This window comes from Vigna angularis, chromosome 1, assembly GCF_016808095.1.
Source record: "Vigna angularis cultivar LongXiaoDou No.4 chromosome 1, ASM1680809v1, whole genome shotgun sequence".
Lineage (NCBI taxonomy): Eukaryota > Viridiplantae > Streptophyta > Magnoliopsida > Fabales > Fabaceae > Vigna > Vigna angularis.
Genome location: NC_068970.1, coordinates 23602265 through 23621315, shown reverse-complemented (window position 1 = coordinate 23621315; position 19051 = coordinate 23602265). Strand labels below are relative to the sequence as shown.

Here is a 19051-nt window from a genome sequence, read left to right as displayed (position 1 = left end):
GGTTAAATATGTTTTCGTCCTCAAACGATTATAAAAAGTTGCATTTGTCCCTAAATTAGACTATGTACCTATTTTGTCTTGCACTTTATAAACGACACGTGGAGGTTATGTTTTAGTCCATTGTGGAACTTTGTGTCACATGAAAAACACTCCACTCCATGTGCCGATTGTTGGGAAGAATTTCTTACATAACTTTCATAGAGTGCAGGGGATGTAATACAACTTTTTAGAATAGTTTGAGGATGAAAAACATATTTAATCCTAGTAGAATTAACAAGGAGTGTTACTTCTCTTTTAATTTGAGCTCATTTGCTGTAGTATAGGCTTCTTAATTTGATTGGGCCTTAGTTGAGCCCATAGGCTTCTTAGTATTGTAATTGAATAGTCTTATCTAAAAACAGGCAAGCCTAGGCTCATTGTTATGAATTTATCTTAAACAAATAGACTCTTCTATCCTGTGTGCAAGAGTTCTAACATAATTTTGTCAACAATTACCCATAATCACGAACAAAATAAAATAATCATTGAAAAATTTGACGAAATATTTAATTCAAGAAATATGACAATACGTTATGATTCTAGTGTAGATTAGACAATTAGAGAGACTTGGAATCAACTTCTAAAGCTTCACCAAACTAGGATGTCACAATTGAGCTAGTATTGTCAATGGAGAAATAGTGTTGGAGAACCTTGTGACTATATAGAGATATAAGATAGGTCATGAGACTTGGATTTAATGTCGATCATATGTTCCTTCAAGGTAAACAAATCTTTAGTGAACATAATGTCGAAGTGGTAGGATTGGGTAAGATGATAGCCAAGAAGTTAAAAGGACAATTTTGTATGCATAGAACTCATGGATGGTGAGAGAAGAAAGGGGATGTTGGTGTCAATGCCTTGCAATTGTGTTTGAGGACTATTGATAGAAGTAATAATGGGTATACAACTAAATGTAGAATGGGAGAAAAAAAAGTATTGTTAGGAGTCCCACATCGACTAGAGATATGATCAATTTACAATATATTTGGGTGCAAATCTCACCTTACAAGCTAGTTTTGTGGTAGCACTCCTCCTAGCTAGGTTGGGCCAAAACTAGAAGATATGTGGTGATGATAGGAATGGAGATATGGTTCGGAAGCTTGTGGGAAAATGAGGTGAGGCTCTCGACCATGGTGTTGTGTAGTAGAAGGGGTGTTCTTTGATGTTACTCTAAGCGAGATTAGGCCAACTCTTGAGGAAGGTGGTTAGAGGAGACCACTTGGGATTCTCTAGCCTTGGGTGACCTAAGATGAGTAGCATAGCACAAAAATGGCAACATAACATTACTCAAATTCAAAGGTGAATAGAAGATGGGGAGAAACCTCTATTTATAGGCTAAGGGTATCTCCAAAATGTAGAAGCAAAACCCTAAAAACACTACCTTGACCTAACTTGGAGACAAAGGCAAAAATCCTCTCTAATAGGAGGAGGACATGTGGCCACTACCTATGGAGAATCCTCTCCATTCCTAGAGTGACATGTAACAACTAACTATGAAAAAACCTCTCTAATGTGAGCACGACACATGACCACTCTCACATGGGACACCCCACACACCCTTGTCCACCAAGCTAGGTTAAAACTTTGACCACATGGTCAACCTAAGCTCATGGACATCCACTTTGGGTCAACGTTGGACCTTGACCTTTGTTGACCCAAGTGGTCTAAAAACCCTACACTACTTGGCTCAAAATACAAGGTCCAAAATAAAATCTACACTACTTGGCCCATAATACAAAGTCCAAATAAATCCTAGACTACTTGGCCTAAAATACCAGGCCCAAAAATTATTCATACTCTAGAATCTCCATGATGGCCCAAGATGACCCAAGAGAAGGAGTTTAGGCCCATTTTTTCCAAATGACTTCAACTCTCCTTAAAAGTGTTTGACCATGGCTAGGTGGTATGTTATCATTTTTAAGGTTTAGTTAGGCTTAAAATTTACTCTTAACAAGTACAAATACTAGATGAATGGTTAGATGTACCAAAGTCAAGCTCTCTAACCTAGCGAAGGAGATTGAGAAGTGCCCATAATAGATTTATTGGTATCTGCACCCAAGTAAAATGGTAATGCCAAGGGTTTGGCAGTTCTTAAACCATTGCATGAAATAATTAGTAGCGATAGTGTCTCAAGTATAGTCTATAGGCTTTGGGGTTTTTGTTACAAGTGTGTGGACCATATTTTCATCTTGAGCGAGGTTACCATGAAGCTTGGTATGACCATGAGAAAGACAATGCTTACACTTACGAAATCATGGTGTGAAATGTCCCTATTTGAGAGCATTTGGATTCATCCCCCATCATAGTTGTAGGAAACTTCGTACTAACCTGTGGTGGAATCTGAAAAAAGGCCAGAAAGTGAATGTCCTTGCAGGGACCTTGAGTGACCCAAGAATTTGGTCATGTGTAGCAATATACTCTGGTGGCAGACCGTAAAGTACAAGAACTTTCAAGAAAGTGATATGGTTCTCCAGTTCTTTCTTGACCTCAGCTGGAATAGGGGTAGTGGGAGGTTATAACTCATTAAAATCATGTAAGGCTGCTGCATGAACACTCTCAAGATATGCAGACTTAAGGCCATGAAATTGCTGAGGGGTACAAAAGTCTTCATGTCATAGCACACTCCATATATCCGATAAGTATCATTAGTGTGCAAAGCATTTGCCTTACTGCAAAACCCTTTCAAACATGCCATGGGGACTGAAATGTTTGTTTGATAGAGGGTGAAGTGTCAGTCTTCTCCCAGGTTGCACAATCATCTGCTGCCACAGAATCGGTAGAAGTAGTGAGATGATGACAATTCCTAAAATCACTAACCTATATGGTAAAGCCAAAGTGAGATAGTTTGAAACATCCAATTTTTTCAATATAGAGAAAAGTCTGAAAATATTGGCCATGCCCTGGCGGATTTGAGAACCAATATAAGCTATGTTTAGTGAAAAAGAAACAAAATCTTGTCATGGGACTAAACACACTCCTGGACACTGAAATGAAGGTGCTAAAGGTTGCAATGAAGGTGGCACAAATATGTTGCAATTAAGGTGGGTTAGGAGTGATTGCAAATAAGGCGACATTCCAGCCCTGAATAACAAGTGATACGGGCATGAAAAGAGCTTATTCATAGTGGCTGAACAGTGGATTTGGTGATATTGCAGAGATGGACATGATTTCCTTGGGTATAAGAGTGCTCTACTGCAGCCACTGTCAACTTTGGCAGTTAGGTGAGCGCTGTAATCCTACCAGGTAAGCCAAAACTTAATATTTGAGGCCCAAATATAACAGTTGTTATTATCCAACTTGTCAGTTGACTTAGCTTTTCATTAGAACCATTAGAAGGGGAATTCCAGCCATGGTTCCTAAATACAAGGATTTTTATTTACCATAATTAATAAAATTAAACTATGTATGATATTCCTTATTTACATTGTTTCTGACTAGTTATTTGTGTATTCTCTTGTGCACATACGCATTATGTTGCTTGGATTAGTTGGTTTGACTGGTTTTTCAGTCCACCAGTTGAACTGCCTGGTCTGAGGTGAGTTTCAGACCATTGTTTCTGTGCTGAAAATAAGTCCCGAATTAGTCACTGCAAGACTGTTTTGAACTGATGAATTGGATCATCAATAAGTTTTTCTCGCTTTCTCCACCCTAGAAATCTTTTAACACCTTACATTCTTCTGTCTCACTTCTGAACAAATGAAGAATAGCTTTTAGATTTTGAATATGAAATAATCATATTAGATTTAGTTTGTGTCTGCACATTAGTTGGTTTCTTTTATTTTCTTTCACTATTTCTGATTAATATTATCATGTTGCAAATATATTGTAGAGGACAACCACCTGATTATGTACTTAGGGATGCTAAAAACTCAAGTAAATTCTTTAAGTGTGTTGGGAGTCTCCAGAACATAGAGAGCAGTGAGAGTTCCAAAAATGGAAGAAGTCTTTATCAAGTATTGACAGTGGAAGAATATGAAGCTGTAAGTCTTGTACGTTACTGTTTCTGCTGTTGGCTCTTTGTCCAAAATGAACAAATCGGCATCTCTTCAATTTTTGTTTTCTCTTTTTGATTCCTTTTTTGAATATTACATGACTATCAACCATCATGTTTCTGGTTCTTGTTCAGAGAGAATTGAAGAAGCCGGCAATTGGAAAAGAGTATTTTAATCATATGAATCTAGAGGCAATTGTTACAAACTATCCCTACCGAAAAAATCTAGCTAAAGAAGATATTGTCAAAGGTTAGGTTCCAAAGAAGGCATCAACTTATTTCTTTTCTACGATCTGTGCATGTTTTAGTTCCCTTACTCGGCTTGATTGAACTAATGAATGCTGTATATACTCAACTTGTAATAGAAAGTCAAATACGACTGGCTCTTATTGATTTTTTGAAAGGGCTTGTTGAATTGGATCCTTCAAAGCGCTGGTCACCTGTTCAGGTAATAATTGAAAGTCTTATTTTCTACATTAACCCCTCTTTGAAATTATATTTGTCTGGGGCTAATGCAAAATTTAAGTTGTAATTACTTAAAATGCTTGTTTGATTTCTTACAGGCTTCAAAACACCCTTTTGTAACTGGGGAACCTTTTACACATCCTTACAAGCCTCCCCCTGAGACTCCTCAAATGGTAAGTAAATCTCCATTTTAAGCACCTATATTTTTATGTTTAGGTTTAATGTGATAGGATATAATAAGATAGGTTTTAATGGGTAATAGGGGCAGGACAGAGAAAAGAATTTAGGAATTAATTGTTGTTGGGTAGTTAGAAGTGGGTGGCCTTTATAAGAAGGCAAGGGGGGTCTGGTAGAGGGTAGTTTTTGGATTTGTGAATTGTTAGACTGGAACATTGTCCAGTGGAGGGAGGAAGGCTCCCTTGGGGATGCATACTTGTATTTTTCCATACTTTACAGAGTTAATACTACGTATACATATACATTCACTTTGGCTTTTTGAGTATTGTGGTGAGGAGAGTGTTATAGATATGGTTTCTTGAATAAAGAAACCTAACAGTTTGGTCCGACCTGCCGGATCTGTATTGGAGGAGCAAACGGAGTGCGTGTGAAGAAGAAAAATGGAGAGACGATTGACGGCGATTGAGTTGACGGTGAAAGAACTGAAGGCAAAGATGCGAGCGATGACTGACGAGCTCCAGATGTTTAACCGCGCTCACGGACGATGCTCTAGGAACCAGGATCGGAGCTCCAAAGGAAGTCGCAATTCTGTCAACGCCGAACGCGAGCAATGACCACCAGAGAGTTCGGAGGATGAAGAGGAAGACGACAGAGGAGAAGTGCAACATAGTTGGATGAAGCGCGTTGAACTACCAACGTTCGAAGGAACGGATCCCATGGGCTGGATCGCAAAGGCCGAAAAATTCCTCGATCTCCAGAACATGACGGAGAAGGAGAAGATGAAGCTTGTATATATATGTATGAAGGAAGGCGTGGGCTATTGGTTTCGCTTCTAGTGGAAGAAAACCAGGCACCCGACTTGAAGACGTTCACCGATGCTCTGACACGGAGGTTTGGCGGAATAAATCGGGGCACCGTTCTTGAGAAGCTGGCGGCGGTGCGACAGAAGGGGAGCCTCGACGAGTACATCTAGGAGTTTGAAATTTCGGTGGCGCAAGTATTGGGAGTAAGTGACAAAGCTATCATGAAAGGAAAGAAAGATGGTTCAAAGGAAGAGCTGGATGAAGATAGGGGCAAAGGGCAGCGGAAGTGGAGGAAGCAGGTAGAATTGCCTACTTTTGAGGGGATTGATCCAGAGGGATGGATATCCAGAGCAGAGAAAGTTTTTGATATCCAAAACGTGGCAGCAAGGGAAAAATTAAGATTGGCATACACTAGCATAGGGGCCGGCGCAATCTATTGGCTCGGGGTCTGGAAAAATAAGATCAAGAACCCTTCTTGGAAAGAGTTGACAAAGGCGTTGATAAGGAGGTTCGGAGAAAGAGATAGAGGTTCTGTTTTTGAGAAGTTAGCCCAAACTGCAGAAGTCATAGAAGCTGCTGCTGGGAAAGTTGTTAGCGTTGCTGCCTAGGAAGTGGCAAAAGCTGCTGTTTCTAGGGGAGATAGTGGGGGAGGTTGTGATGTGTATGTCACAACAGTGAAGAAGGGTGAAGACAGAGGAAAGAAAGCAGAATATGGTGGAAACAGGGTGACTATTATGGTTGGAAATAAAGTAAAAGATGCAGCTGTTTTGAGTGGGGAAAAGATATGGTTGTCACAAACATATAAAACACCAGAAGACCAATGGCTGAGATATTTCTTTGCAGGGCTGCAATTTAATATTCAGAGGAAACAATTAGCTCAACATGATGATGATGAAGAAATTGGATGGTCATATCAACAAGTTCTTTCCTTTTTAGCTTCTAGAATGAACAAATCTGGGCAAAGAGAGGGCTTAGCCAGTGTTGCTGCTATAAAAATACAAAAAAGGTTTTGGGGTTGGAAGAAGAGAAAAGAATTCTTGATCATTCATCAGAAAATAGTTAAAATCCAGGCCCATGTAAGTGGTCACCAGGTCAGAAGGCAGTATAGAACAATCATATGGTCCATGGGAATTCTGGAAAAGAAGAAACTCTTAAAGGAGGCAACAACTCTTTCATATAGACCACCACCCAAGCCTCCAGACTTGAATTGGAGGGCAGCAGCCAGTGAGTTCCCTTCCTATGATGAAGATGAGCCAGGGGAACAAGCATTACTGTACCAACCTTGAGGACAAGGTTGTTTTGCATCAGGGTGTAATGATAGGATATAATAAGATAGGTTTTAATGGGTAATAGGGGCAGGACAGAGAAAAGAATTTTAGGAATTAATTGTTGTTGGGTAGTTGGAAGTGGGTGGCCTTTATAAGAAGGCAAGGGGGGTCTGGTAGAGGGTAGTTTTTGGATTTGTGAATTGTTAGACTGGAACATTGTCCAGTGGAGGGAGGAAGGCTCCCTTGGGGATGCATACTTGTATTTTTCCATACTTTACAGAGTTAATACTACGTATACATATACATTCACTTTGGCTGTTTGAGTATTGTGGTGAAGAGAGTGTTATAGATCTGGTTTCTTGAATAAAGAAACATAACATAATGTTTATTAGTACTGACTATCCTTTAAATCATTCTCTGAATACTTTGTTTCAAGCCTACCCCTGTTTTAGTTGTTTAACTGATGAATTTTGTGCCAAATGTATCTAGATGACTAAACTAAGATAACTGAAATGGTTTTGATTTATTAATGTCAAAACCGTGATTGGAGTGGTATTAATTGGCATAGTGTATTTTAGGAAGTCTTTTATTTAAATGTGCTGTATTTCTGTAACTGCTGGGTGCTGCCGTTAATAAGCTATTTATGTTTGATTGATCCCGTAATGTTAGGGATTTGTCCAGTAGAATTAGCAGCCCATATTTCCTAAAATATGCTGCTGACTTATGTATACAAATAGAGGTTAACAACCTCATAAGAAATAATAAGAAAGAATTCTATCCTAAATTTGAGATGGTATCAGAGCTCCCGATTCTTGGGAGTCTCTGACCGTGTTATTTATTCTAAATTGCAGCCTTTATTGCTGCTTGACCTTTAACCTAAAACTGCACCAGCCTTTATTGCTGTGCCACCGTCAAGCCTTCATTGCTTATCGTGAGTGCACCTAGTCATGGCTGAAGTGGTGAACCTGGAAACTGGGGACATAATCCAGACGGCTGGAGAACTGCAAAATATCCATTCCGCTTATAGGTTAGATGGAAAAAACTACCTCAAATGGTCTCAAATTATTAGGACCATACTGAAAGGGAAAGGGAAGATCAGTCACCTGACTGGTAATGCACCGGATGAGATGGATCCCAAATTCAAGTCATGGGATGAAGAAGACTCCATGATCATGGTGTGGCTGTGGAATTCAATGTTTCCAAAAATCAGTGATACCTGCATGTTTCTAAAATCAGCAAGGGAAATCTGGGAGGCAGTAGAACAAACTTACTCTAAGGCCAAGGATGCTGCTCAAATTTATGATGTAAAGGTGAAAACCGTGGCTGCCAAACAGGGAGGTAAATCTGTAACGGAATATGCCAATCAACTTAAGTCCCCATGGATGGAATTGGATCACTATCGGGTTATAAAAGCAAAGTGTTCAGAAGACTCAACAATTCTAAAAGAGTTTATTGAACAAGATATGGTCTATGACTTTTTGGTGGGTTTAAATCCTGAATATGACCAGGTCCGAATTCAAATCTTGGGAAAGGAGAAAGTCCCAGGGCTAAATGAAGTGGTAGCCATTATTCGGAGTGAAGAAAGCAGAAGAGGGCTGATGCTGGAAACCTCAACCACCGAAAGCTCTGAAGGAGGAACAAGTATGGTTGCCAACCAGAAGAAAAACTGGGGTCCTAGTATGGAGAAGAGACATGAGGAGATTTGGTGTACCCATTGTAACAAGCCACGCCACACAAAGAAAAAGTGCTGGAAATTACATGGAAAGCCCCCAAGCCGAGAATGGGGGATGAAAGATGGGAGGACCTCAAGCAAAGAATGGGGGCCGAAAGGAGAAGATGGGAAAACCTCAGGCAGAGAATGGGGATGGAAGGGAGGCCCACAGAAAAAAGGAGGAGGGCAAGCATATATTGCTAATGGACAAGGTGCAGAATCTGTCCAGTTGAATCATGAAGAGATAGAACGGGTAAGATCCATCCTCAGTAAATTGGAGAAGCCTACAGGTACGTGCTCCTTGACATATTCTGGTAAGGTTCCATTACAGTTTGGACTTAATGTTTCAGATACACCATTTACACATTACTGGATATTAGACTCTGGAGCCACTGACCATATGACCCCACTACCTAAATACTTCTCCACATATTCCCCATGTCCTAGTAACAAGAAAATTTCCACAACAGATGGAACCCTCATAACTGCAGCCGGACAAGGAGAAGTCCAAATAAGCCCATCCATAACCTTAAAAAATGTCCTTCATGTCCCTAAATTATCCACCAACCTTATTTCTATACAAAAACTCACTAAAGATCTTGCATGTAATGTTGTTTTTTATAGCAACACTTGTATATTGCAGGACAAGAACTCGGGGAGGACGATTGGACATGCTAGAGAATGGAATGGCCTATACTACATGGAGGATCCTAATCTGCCTACCAAGAGTCTCATCTCTAAATCCACCATGACCAATAAAGAGAAGGTTCAACTTTATCATTGCCGTTTAGGACATCCGTCATTTCGAGTTGTGAAAGTACTCTTTCCTTCTTTGTTTAAAAATTTAAGTGTGGAGAGTCTTCATTGTGAGGTGTGTGAGTTAGCAAAACATAAACGTGTACCGTTTCCCATGAGCAATAAGATGAGTCCTTTCCCATTTTCTCTTGTTCATACTGATGTATGGGGTCCTGCTTATGTTCCTAATATTTCCGGTGCTAAATGGTTTTTAACATTCATTGATGATTGTACCCGGGTGACTTGGGTTTTTTTATTGAAACAAAAATCTGAAGTTAGTTCTGTGTTTGTCCAGTTTGTCTCTATGATTAAAAATCAATTTGGGGTCAGTATCAAAAGAATGAGGTCTGATAATGCCAAGGACTACTTTAATCTTGTACTAAACTCTTTTTGCCAAAAGGAAGGGATAATCCATGAGTCCTCATGTGTGAACACACCTCAACAGAATGGGATTGTAGAAAGGAAAAATGGTCACCTTTTAGATCAAACTAGAGCTTTACTTTTTCAAAATCATGTTCCTAAAAGATTTTGGGGGGAAGCCCTTCTTACCGCCACTTATCTAATCAATAGACTACCTACTAGGGTTTTAAACTCAAAAAGTCCCATGGAAGTTCTATCCTCATTCTACCCACACCTTGACCCTACAAATAAACTCCAACCTAGAATATTTGGGTGTGTATCCTTTGTACATGTTCATAGTAATGAAAGGGGGAAATTGGATCCTAGAGCTGTCAAATGTGTTTTCTTAGGATACTCTACCACTCAAAAAGGGTACAAATGTTTTCAACCCGGTTCAAAACGATTCTATGTGTCCAGAGATGTCACCTTCAATGAACAAGAGAGCTATTTCAAACAGCCTCATCTTCAGGGGGAGAATGTTAGAGAGGAAGATGAGACTCTCATGTTCCCAAACGTGACGTTTGGGCCTGAAACTGGGACAAATGGCAGCATTGTTGCTGAACCCGTGAGATCTGCACCTGATGGTGGCAAATTTGGAAAGGTATACTCAAGGAGAGAAAAGGCCATTCTGGAATCTAGCAATGTCCAAGAATCCAAACCACCATCACTACATGAGGTAACACCTTCAAATCCTATAAATTTTGATAATTCTAATGAATTTGTTTCTGAAAATCTAGAAGCACAGGTGGACCAAACCCTTGATCTACCCATTGCCCTTAGAAAGGGAACTAGAACTTGCACCCAACAGCCACTTTACCCACTATCAAATTTCGTATCCTTTGGAAAATTCTCACCTACCCATAAAACCTTTCTCACTAACCTCAACTCCACACACACACCTTCCTCTGTATCTGAAGCATTGTCTGACAGGAAATGGAAAAATGCCATGGATGTGGAAATGGAGGCGTTAAACAAGAATAGGACCTGGGAACTTGTCACCCTACCTCCTGGAAAAAAACCAGTGGGATGTAAGTGGGTATATGCAATAAAGTATAGGGCTGATGGGACAATTGAACGGTACAAGGCAAGGTTGGTGGCCAAAGGCTTCACTCAAACCTATGGAGTTGATTACTTGGAGACATTTGCCCCAGTTGCTAAGATGAACACGATCAGAGTATTATTATCACTAGCAACAAATAATGATTGGGATCTGCAACAATTTGATGTGAAGAATGCATTTTTACATGGAGACCTTGAAGAAGAAATATACATGGAGTTGCCCCCTGGTTACAAGGAACAGGTTGCTGCTGGAACTGTTTGCAAATTAAGAAAGGCTCTATATGGGCTGAAACAATCTCCAAGAGCATGGTTTGGAAGATTTACCAAAGTAATGACAGGTCTAGGCTACAAACAGAGCCAAGGGGATCACACATTATTTATCAAACATTCAGCTTCAGGGGGAGTAACAATTCTATTAGTGTATGTAGATGATATTATAGTGAGTGGGGACGACAAAAGGGAACAACAAGTGTTAAGCGAATGTCTTGCCAAGGAATTCGAAATCAAGACACTAGGAAGGCTTAAATACTTTTTGGGAATTGAAGTGGCTCATTCTAAGAAAGGAATCTTCATATCTCAACAAAAATATATTACAGACTTGCTTAGAGAAACAGGGAAGACAGGCTGTAGACCAGCAAGTACTCCAGTTGATCCAAATATAAAATTGGGAAGTATGGAGGATGATATTGCTTGTGGGCAGACTTATTTACTTATCGCACACTAGACCAAACATTGCGTTTGCTGTAAGTCTGGTCAGCCAGTTTATGCACCAACCAAAGGAAGCACATCTACAAGCTGCGCTTAGAATTGTCCAGTACTTGAAAGGGACCGCTGGAAGAGGGATTTTGTTCAAACGGAACAAGAGTGTAAGCCTTGAAGCATATACGGATGCAGACTATGCTGGGTCAGTGGTAGATAGGAGATCAACCACAGGATACTGCACCTTCCTTGGTGGAAACTTGGTGACTTGGAAGAGTATAAAACAGAGTGTAGTGGCTAGATCAAGTGCTGAAGCCGAATTTCGAGCAATGGCCCACGGAATATGTGAACTTTTATGGCTGAAGATTATATTGGAAGACTTGAAGATAAAGTGGGATGAACCTATGAGGCTATATTGTGACAATAAATCTGCAATTAGCATAGCCCATAACCCGGTGCAGCATGATAGAACCAAACATATTGAAGTTGATAGACACTTTATAAAGGAAAAGCTAGACAGTGGCATGATTTGCACACCATATGTATCTACTCAGAACCAACTTGCAGACATACTCACCAAGGGACTGAATTGCATTAACTTTGAAGGAATTGTCTCCAAGCTGGGAATGGAAAATACCTATTCACCAGCTTGAGGGGGAGTGTCAAAACCGTGATTGGAGTGGTATTAATTGGCATAGTGTATTTTAGGAAGTCTTTTATTTAAAAGTGTTGTATTTCTGTAACTGCTGGGTGCTGCCGTTAATAGGCTATTTATGTTTGATTGATCCCGTTAGGGATTTGTCCAGTAGAATTAGCAGCCCATATTTCCTAAAATATGCTGCTGACTTATGTATACAAATAGAGGTTAACAACCTCATAAGAAATAATAAGAAAGAATTCTATCCTAAATTTGAGAATTAAGGATGCACTGCAATGGCTGTCGATTAGGATATGCATTCTTGTAGTGATATATGCAGTTTGAAAATTGAAATTGTGAAAATAGGATTCCTGTAGATCTTAGTGAGTTCCCATAGTCCATCTTCATGTCATCCAGCAAACCGTGTCTTGATTTCAATTATTTTGAACTGGCTACAAGCATTGAAATATCTTGAAATGGACTATTTTAGTCAAATTTCCAAATTTATCAGGGCAGAACAGGCTTCCCTTGGCTGGTATAAGTGGGGTGGCCACACGTAGAGTGATGTTCAAGAAGAACTTGTTGCTTTGGAGTGATAACAGCATTTTACTGCTTTTGCTCTACTTCTCTGAGTATCTTTTCCGTCCCCATTATATCCTTCTCCAGTGGAATCCATTATATTCTCCAGTGGAATCCATTATATCCTTCTCCAGTGGAATGGGATATATTACAAGGAGTAGACTGTCAGCTATCTTTACTATTGAATCAAACAAGCCGTCTCTTTTCACTGACCCTACTACAGGTAGCTTTCCGGCGTCCTGTGTTCTCCAGTTTCATGAAGCTTCAATTGAAACTAAAGTCCATACACCATCCTCTAATTCAAAAAATAAAAGCTTCACAGCTAGTTCTAGGATTGTTCCATTTGGGGAATATGCCAGAGCTGGACCTGTTCTTGTTTATGTTGACTAAGCTCCATGTATATAAAACTCCAATTCATTGTATAGAATCTATTTCTCTTCTTTTATCCAAATCGTTTCTTTGTTTTTCCTGTGACAAAAAAAGAAGATATTAGAATGACAATAGTGGAATCATATCTCTATCACTATTGGGAAAAATTCAAGTCTTATGCTGAATAGAGATAGAGTCTGAAAAGATGGTGAGGGGAAATCCTCACTCCACAAGCATGTTTTGTGGGGTTGAATAAGGTCTACACTGAATGAGTGCTTATTCTAGATCCATTGCAAAGATCACTTGCCTAGCCCTATGGTATCGGCACAAAAGGATGACTTGGGAAAGAGTTTTTCAAGTAATTTCCCTATATTATGCTTCAGAACTAGAATTAATGGCTACAGTCTGTTTCTTGCTCTTACAAGAAATAATATTACCTTCAATGAATACTCAATATCTAGTGGTTGAACACCTGTCTAGAGGGGATTCCTACCTTGTCAGCATTGCAATACCCAAAATTTTTGGTACTTTATTTTCATACAGCAGTCGGTGTCCTGTATGTAGCTTTTTTGAGGTATCTTGAAATAGGAATCACGTCATTTCAATGAACAACATGAGGAGATTGCATGAATTAACGAACCACTAAATCTGCAAAGACCGCCAAGTGTAGTAATTGTGAGAGTAATTCCTGCTGTGGTTTTGTGGTCTGTCAGTGATCCTGCCCAGTGCCCAATCTGCAGTTGAATAACGTTGGTATCTCATGTTAGAATCGTGTATTAATGTGTCTAGGCTCAATTTTGTCATGTAAATATAGTTTGGAGGAAAATTGTATCCATATTCTTTGAAAATATCCAATTTGTTAAAGACATACTATGCATATGCTATTCTTCTCTATCTTAACACCTATTTTCTTTCAAATGGTATTTAATTAATGTTTTGCATAGTTCATTCATTTAGTTTTGTTCTTGCTAGATATATTACGTTTTATGTTAATAAGGGAAGCATAGACTTTTGATATTGTTTGGTATTGGTAGATACTATTGATATTGTTTTTAACAATATCTTTTATTTACCATATTTATGTTTAGTTGCCATATATACTTGTATAATTCTTCATTTAAATATATTACCCTATCTGTGTTTTGGACACAAAGGAGAATAATCCTATGCCTAGTTTTACTATGTTGAATAGTTCTCATGTTATTTATTGGTATACTCCCATCATTTAATCAGTCTTTTATTTGGATGTTGCTGTTGTATGTTGTAGTTAGTTATCTGATCAGATCATTACATAAATTCCAAAATCTTCATCATTTAAAATTCGTCTTATTTATGGTTACTTTACAGCCAGTAGTTCAGAATATCAAGGTGGATAACCATCCAGGAGGAGGACACTGGTTTGCTGCCGGTCTATCACCTAATGTGAGCATGCTACTTCGCTAAACATTGCTGTCTTTATGTTCTCATGTATAGTTGGATACATTTAACTGTTGACAGTGGGGTGCACTTTTATTTTAAATTTAAATACCAAAATAGAGTTCTAGAAGATTTAGGTTGTTAGTTGAGAAATAAAAGAGGCTATATTTGAGAGAGTTTGAGATCTTGAACACTCTCATGTTCTCATTTATTTTGATAGAGTTCTGATACAATGAGTGTAGGGAAGAGCAAATATCAACCTAGATTCTTAAGTACAAAGATAAGTACAACATATGACAATTTTCCAATACAAATATTTCTGTCTTATATTTAATACCTATTATAACACTCTCCTTGAAGCTGGAGCATATAAATTGAATGTATCAAGCTTGGAACAAATGATTCAACTCAAGGCCCCCTTAAGGATTTTGTTAGCATATTGCAAGTTGATCATTGGATCCAACCAACTCAGTACAACTTTCCTTGAACAACAACTTTTTTCAAATAAAGTGACAGTCAATTTTTATGTGTTTAATCCTCTTTTGAAACATTGGACTGGAAGCAAGGTGCAGAGTAGCCTAGTTATCACAATTAAATTTAATTTGCTAAATCTCGCATAAGTTAAGTTCTTAAGGAAATTGTTTCACCCATACAAGTTCACAAATAAGAGACGTCATTGTCCTATTTTCAACTTCAATGGTTGATTGAGTAACTACATTTTTTTTCTTACTTCTTCAAGAAATAGTGTTTCCTCCAAGGAAAGCACAATATCATGTTGTGGGGTGTCGTCAATAGGAGATCCAGTCAGCATTACAATTGCAAAGATTTGGATATTTTCTGTCTTCTTAAAACAGCCTTGTCCTACAACCTTTTTGAGGTAACTTAGGATACGAATGACAACATTCCAATAGTAAATACAAGAAGCTTGCATGAACTGATTAACACAAATTGCTAAATCAGGTCAAGTCTAGTAATAGTAAGATAAATAAGTTTTCCAATTATGTTTTTGAATCAAAGAAAGATTCACCTGGTTCTATCATTAACTTTTGATCTAGTCCATAGGACTTTCCAGTGGCCTACAATCAATCATACCTATCTCTTTTAGGATATGAAGAGCATATTTCCTTTGACATATTACAATACCTTTTGAATGAGCTACTTCAATACACAAGAAGTAGTTGAGGCTTCCAAAACCTTTGGTTTGAAAAATGCTTACACAAATGCTGCTTTAGTTGAGATATTCAAGCAACATCATTCCCTAGAATGATTATATCAACATACACTGAATGATGTGCTTACACATAGTGATTGTTTGAGACCATAGAGAGAGCAGCAGAACTCACAAACCAAACCAGACTCCATAAAGCCACAAACCCAAAAAATTTCTCCATGTAGATTTCCTCTTCTAGATCTTAGTGGAGAAAAGAGTTTTTAATGACCAGTTGTTGAAGTGCCCAATGATGAATAATTTCCATGTCAAAGAAAAGACCAGCAATGTCATTTTGGTCATAGGAGAAAAAGTATCACTATAATCAAGGCCATAGATCTAAGTGCATCCTTTGACAATTAAGCATGCTTTGACTGATCGACTTCACCATTGGGGCCAACACATGGCATGAACCCATTGAGATCCAACTGTCTCTATAATCATGGCTTGTCACTATCTAGAATAATCAAATGCTTCATTCACATTTTTGGGAGTGATAATAGAAGATACAAATGATAGAAAAGAACAATAGAAAGGAGACAACCTGTGATAGTTATGAAAATTATAAATTCGATGTGGATTATGGTTAAAACAAGTACCGTTTTGGAGGGCAATGGGTGAATTTGAATCATCATAACTAGCATGGTTATCAAACTCGCAAGTTAACTCGTTAGCATCCGAGTTAACTCAGACGCAAACTTACTTTTGGTGTAAACTTGGTAAAATTGGAAGCAAACTCGTTCAACTTGCCCAAACTCGAGAGTTTGTAATCGAGTTGGCAAGTTCAAAGGAGAAATTTTTTAAACCTGTTAGATATATCATCTTTATTTTATATTTATCTTTTATCTTTAGTTAGTTTGTTATTATTTTTTATTTGTATTTTGGGCTTAGCCCATATTTCTTCTATTATAAATAGAGGACCCTATGTGTATATTCAACACAAGGAAGATTAATCTCATATATAATTTTCACTATATTCAACCTGGTATCAGAGCAATTTGTCAGAGTCTCTTCCTACTTTGTCTTTGTTGTTGCCAGTGGTCGGTGGCCACTGCCACCGGCGGCATAAAAAATCTAATCTTTTTTGAAATACCTCAATGAGTAATCCTGTCTTTCTCAGCCTCAAGATCAGGCTTGTAGTGCTTGACCTGGCCCTTCTTCAGTATTTTTGACAACAACTTTCTTCTGTCTCATATGATCTGTCCGGTGCCGCCGTCCGTTGCCGTCTGCCGCTGCCCGTCCTTGGCGGCCGCCGCCGTTCCTCGCTGGGCTACCGTTTCATCAGCACAGTTTAGTTCGGCGACCAGCAGATCTAGATCGCCTCCTCAAACGACGACCATCCTCGCTGGTGTCAGGACCACATTCCTCTCAACGTGACGCCTTTTTCCAGCTGCGCTCGGACGCGTGTTTGTCAAGCGCCGCCTTCTTGAATCACGTTGTTTCGCGTTGGACCTCCTTTTCTCCCTCCATAGTAGCATCTTCGTTTTCTTTCCTTCTCACTAGATTCGCTGCAAGCTTCTGCCTCAGGTCGATGATGATCCAACTCGACCCCAGATTCTCCTCTAGGCGTGCCAGTACACATTCCAGCCTTCGCACCTTGCATTTCCACTTCATCACATAGGCCAAGCAAGCCGTGTTGTTGTTCGTGCCTCTTCTGAAGGACTTTCTGCACCACCAATGGTTTCGGTGGCTATAACTCAAACCTAGGGCTTGGATCTAAAGTCCTTTTCTTCTTGTTCGGATAAAAATTGTTCACAAGAAAGTGAACCTTTGCAAGCAAGGGATAAGTTGATAGATGACTCTGGAAAGCCATTTTTTTGTTCTCAACAGTGATGTTCAGCAGACCGCTCTTGACGTCACTACGTCACTTCTTGCTTCAATCCTTGATCATTGTTGGTTGCTTTCTTCTTGGGCTCGAGTCTAGTTTGTTTAGCTTGTACTTCTTGTGATACGGTACTAAGTATCACCATTTAGGAGAACCTTTGGACTTGTCTTTTGCATTTTAATGTCATCATAAGTCCCAATCTTTGTCCCTCGAATCTGTCATCTTTACAAAGCTCGGTTCCTAGTGGTGTTTTGGTTTCTGCCATCACCACGTTCTTTCTTCTCTTTTCTTATGTGCCACAATTATTAAAAGAAAAAAAAAAGTGACTCTTCAGCATTGTTCCTTGATTATTTTTGTTTGATTTGTTCTAGCTCTTTGTTGATGGTAACTAGCTCGCTCTAATCACCTTAGTCTCCTTCAATGATGTGTGTTTAGCTTTGTATGTTGTAGCAGCTGTGATGCTCCTATTGGGTGTCATTTATTTACAAGTCTCCAAGGACAGTTGGTGGTTAACACCAAGGAATTTCAACACCAAATTCATGGGTTGAAGGTTGCTCAGGGAGTCTATTTCTGGCAAGATTCAAAATCTTAGTCAACAATTTCACCAACCCTTTTTAGATTTGTTTTTGAGTCCTTTGATGAATAAAGGAGACTATTATGATCTTCCACTTTCACGATTTGTCATCGACGCGCCGTCATTTCCACCGTTTGCCATGAGGGGGAGTATGTTTCCAGCCACTGCAGGCCCCACTAGTCAGAGATGACAATTTTTGCAATTTTGTCGCTTTCAACCACTGCACCATACCTACTTGATGGCAATCCAGTCCTTGCAGTTTGTCATTGTCCTCTTTTGTCAAAGTCATTCTACTTGAAGTTTCATGGTGCTAGTTGAAGTTTCATAGTTGTTCGTCGACATGTGATTGCATATCTTTTTGCCGCACAGTCTTGAAGACAGATCATATATTTCAAATTGAGTTTATTTTATATTATTTTTATTTTATATTATCTTTTATCTTTAGTTAGTTTGTTATCATTTCTTATTTGTATTTTTGGCTTAGCCCATATTTCTTCTATTATAAATAGAGGACCCTATGTGTATATTCAACACAAGGGAGATTAATCTCATATATAGTTTTCACTATATTCAACTAAACCTAAAACGACAACAACCATAGTAATTTGGTGTGCGAAATTGAAAAAAAACTCGTCGTGAATAGATTGGGGTTTCATTGCATGATTGTGTCCTCATTGTGTCGCTCACCACTTGTGGCTCCACTGCTTGCTCACCACTTGTGGCGCCACCGCTCGCTCACTATGCCATTGTTTGCTCGTTGCATAGCTGTTTGGTTGTCGTTCATGTTGTCGAGGTTGTCTCCATTTCAGTCTTCGCTAACTAAGTGTTGTGGGTCCTCTTCTTTATTCCAAAAAGGTGGGTCTTTTTGTTGGTCAACTGGTGCATCGCACCGTTTTGGAGGAAGGGATTATCGAATTTTTATTGTTTGGTGGTGTGCTACAACTTTTAGGAAAGGTAATATTATATATATATATATATATATATATATATATATATATATATGAAATTAGGTTTTTTAATTAATTAGGATTTTTAATT

At 38.8% G+C, this 19051-nt stretch overlaps 1 protein-coding gene across 2 annotated transcripts in view; it reads left to right on the top strand.

Annotated features, from left to right (window-relative positions):
- The window catches only part of LOC108339956 (dual specificity protein kinase YAK1 homolog), a 36213-nt gene that overhangs the window by 10645 nt on the left and 6517 nt on the right, over positions 1 to 19051 (top strand). Inside the window, exons 10-14 of one of the 2 annotated variants that reach the window (XM_017577188.2) lie at positions 3869 to 4019; positions 4166 to 4280; positions 4396 to 4478; positions 4594 to 4668; positions 14339 to 14413. In XM_017577188.2, coding sequence (XP_017432677.1) covers positions 3869 to 4019; positions 4166 to 4280; positions 4396 to 4478; positions 4594 to 4668; positions 14339 to 14413 — 499 coding nt within the window. Of the gene's footprint in view, positions 1 to 3868; positions 4029 to 4165; positions 4281 to 4395; positions 4479 to 4593; positions 4669 to 14338; positions 14414 to 19051 lie in introns of both variants that reach the window. The other variant, XM_052872057.1, reaches the window with a different exon arrangement.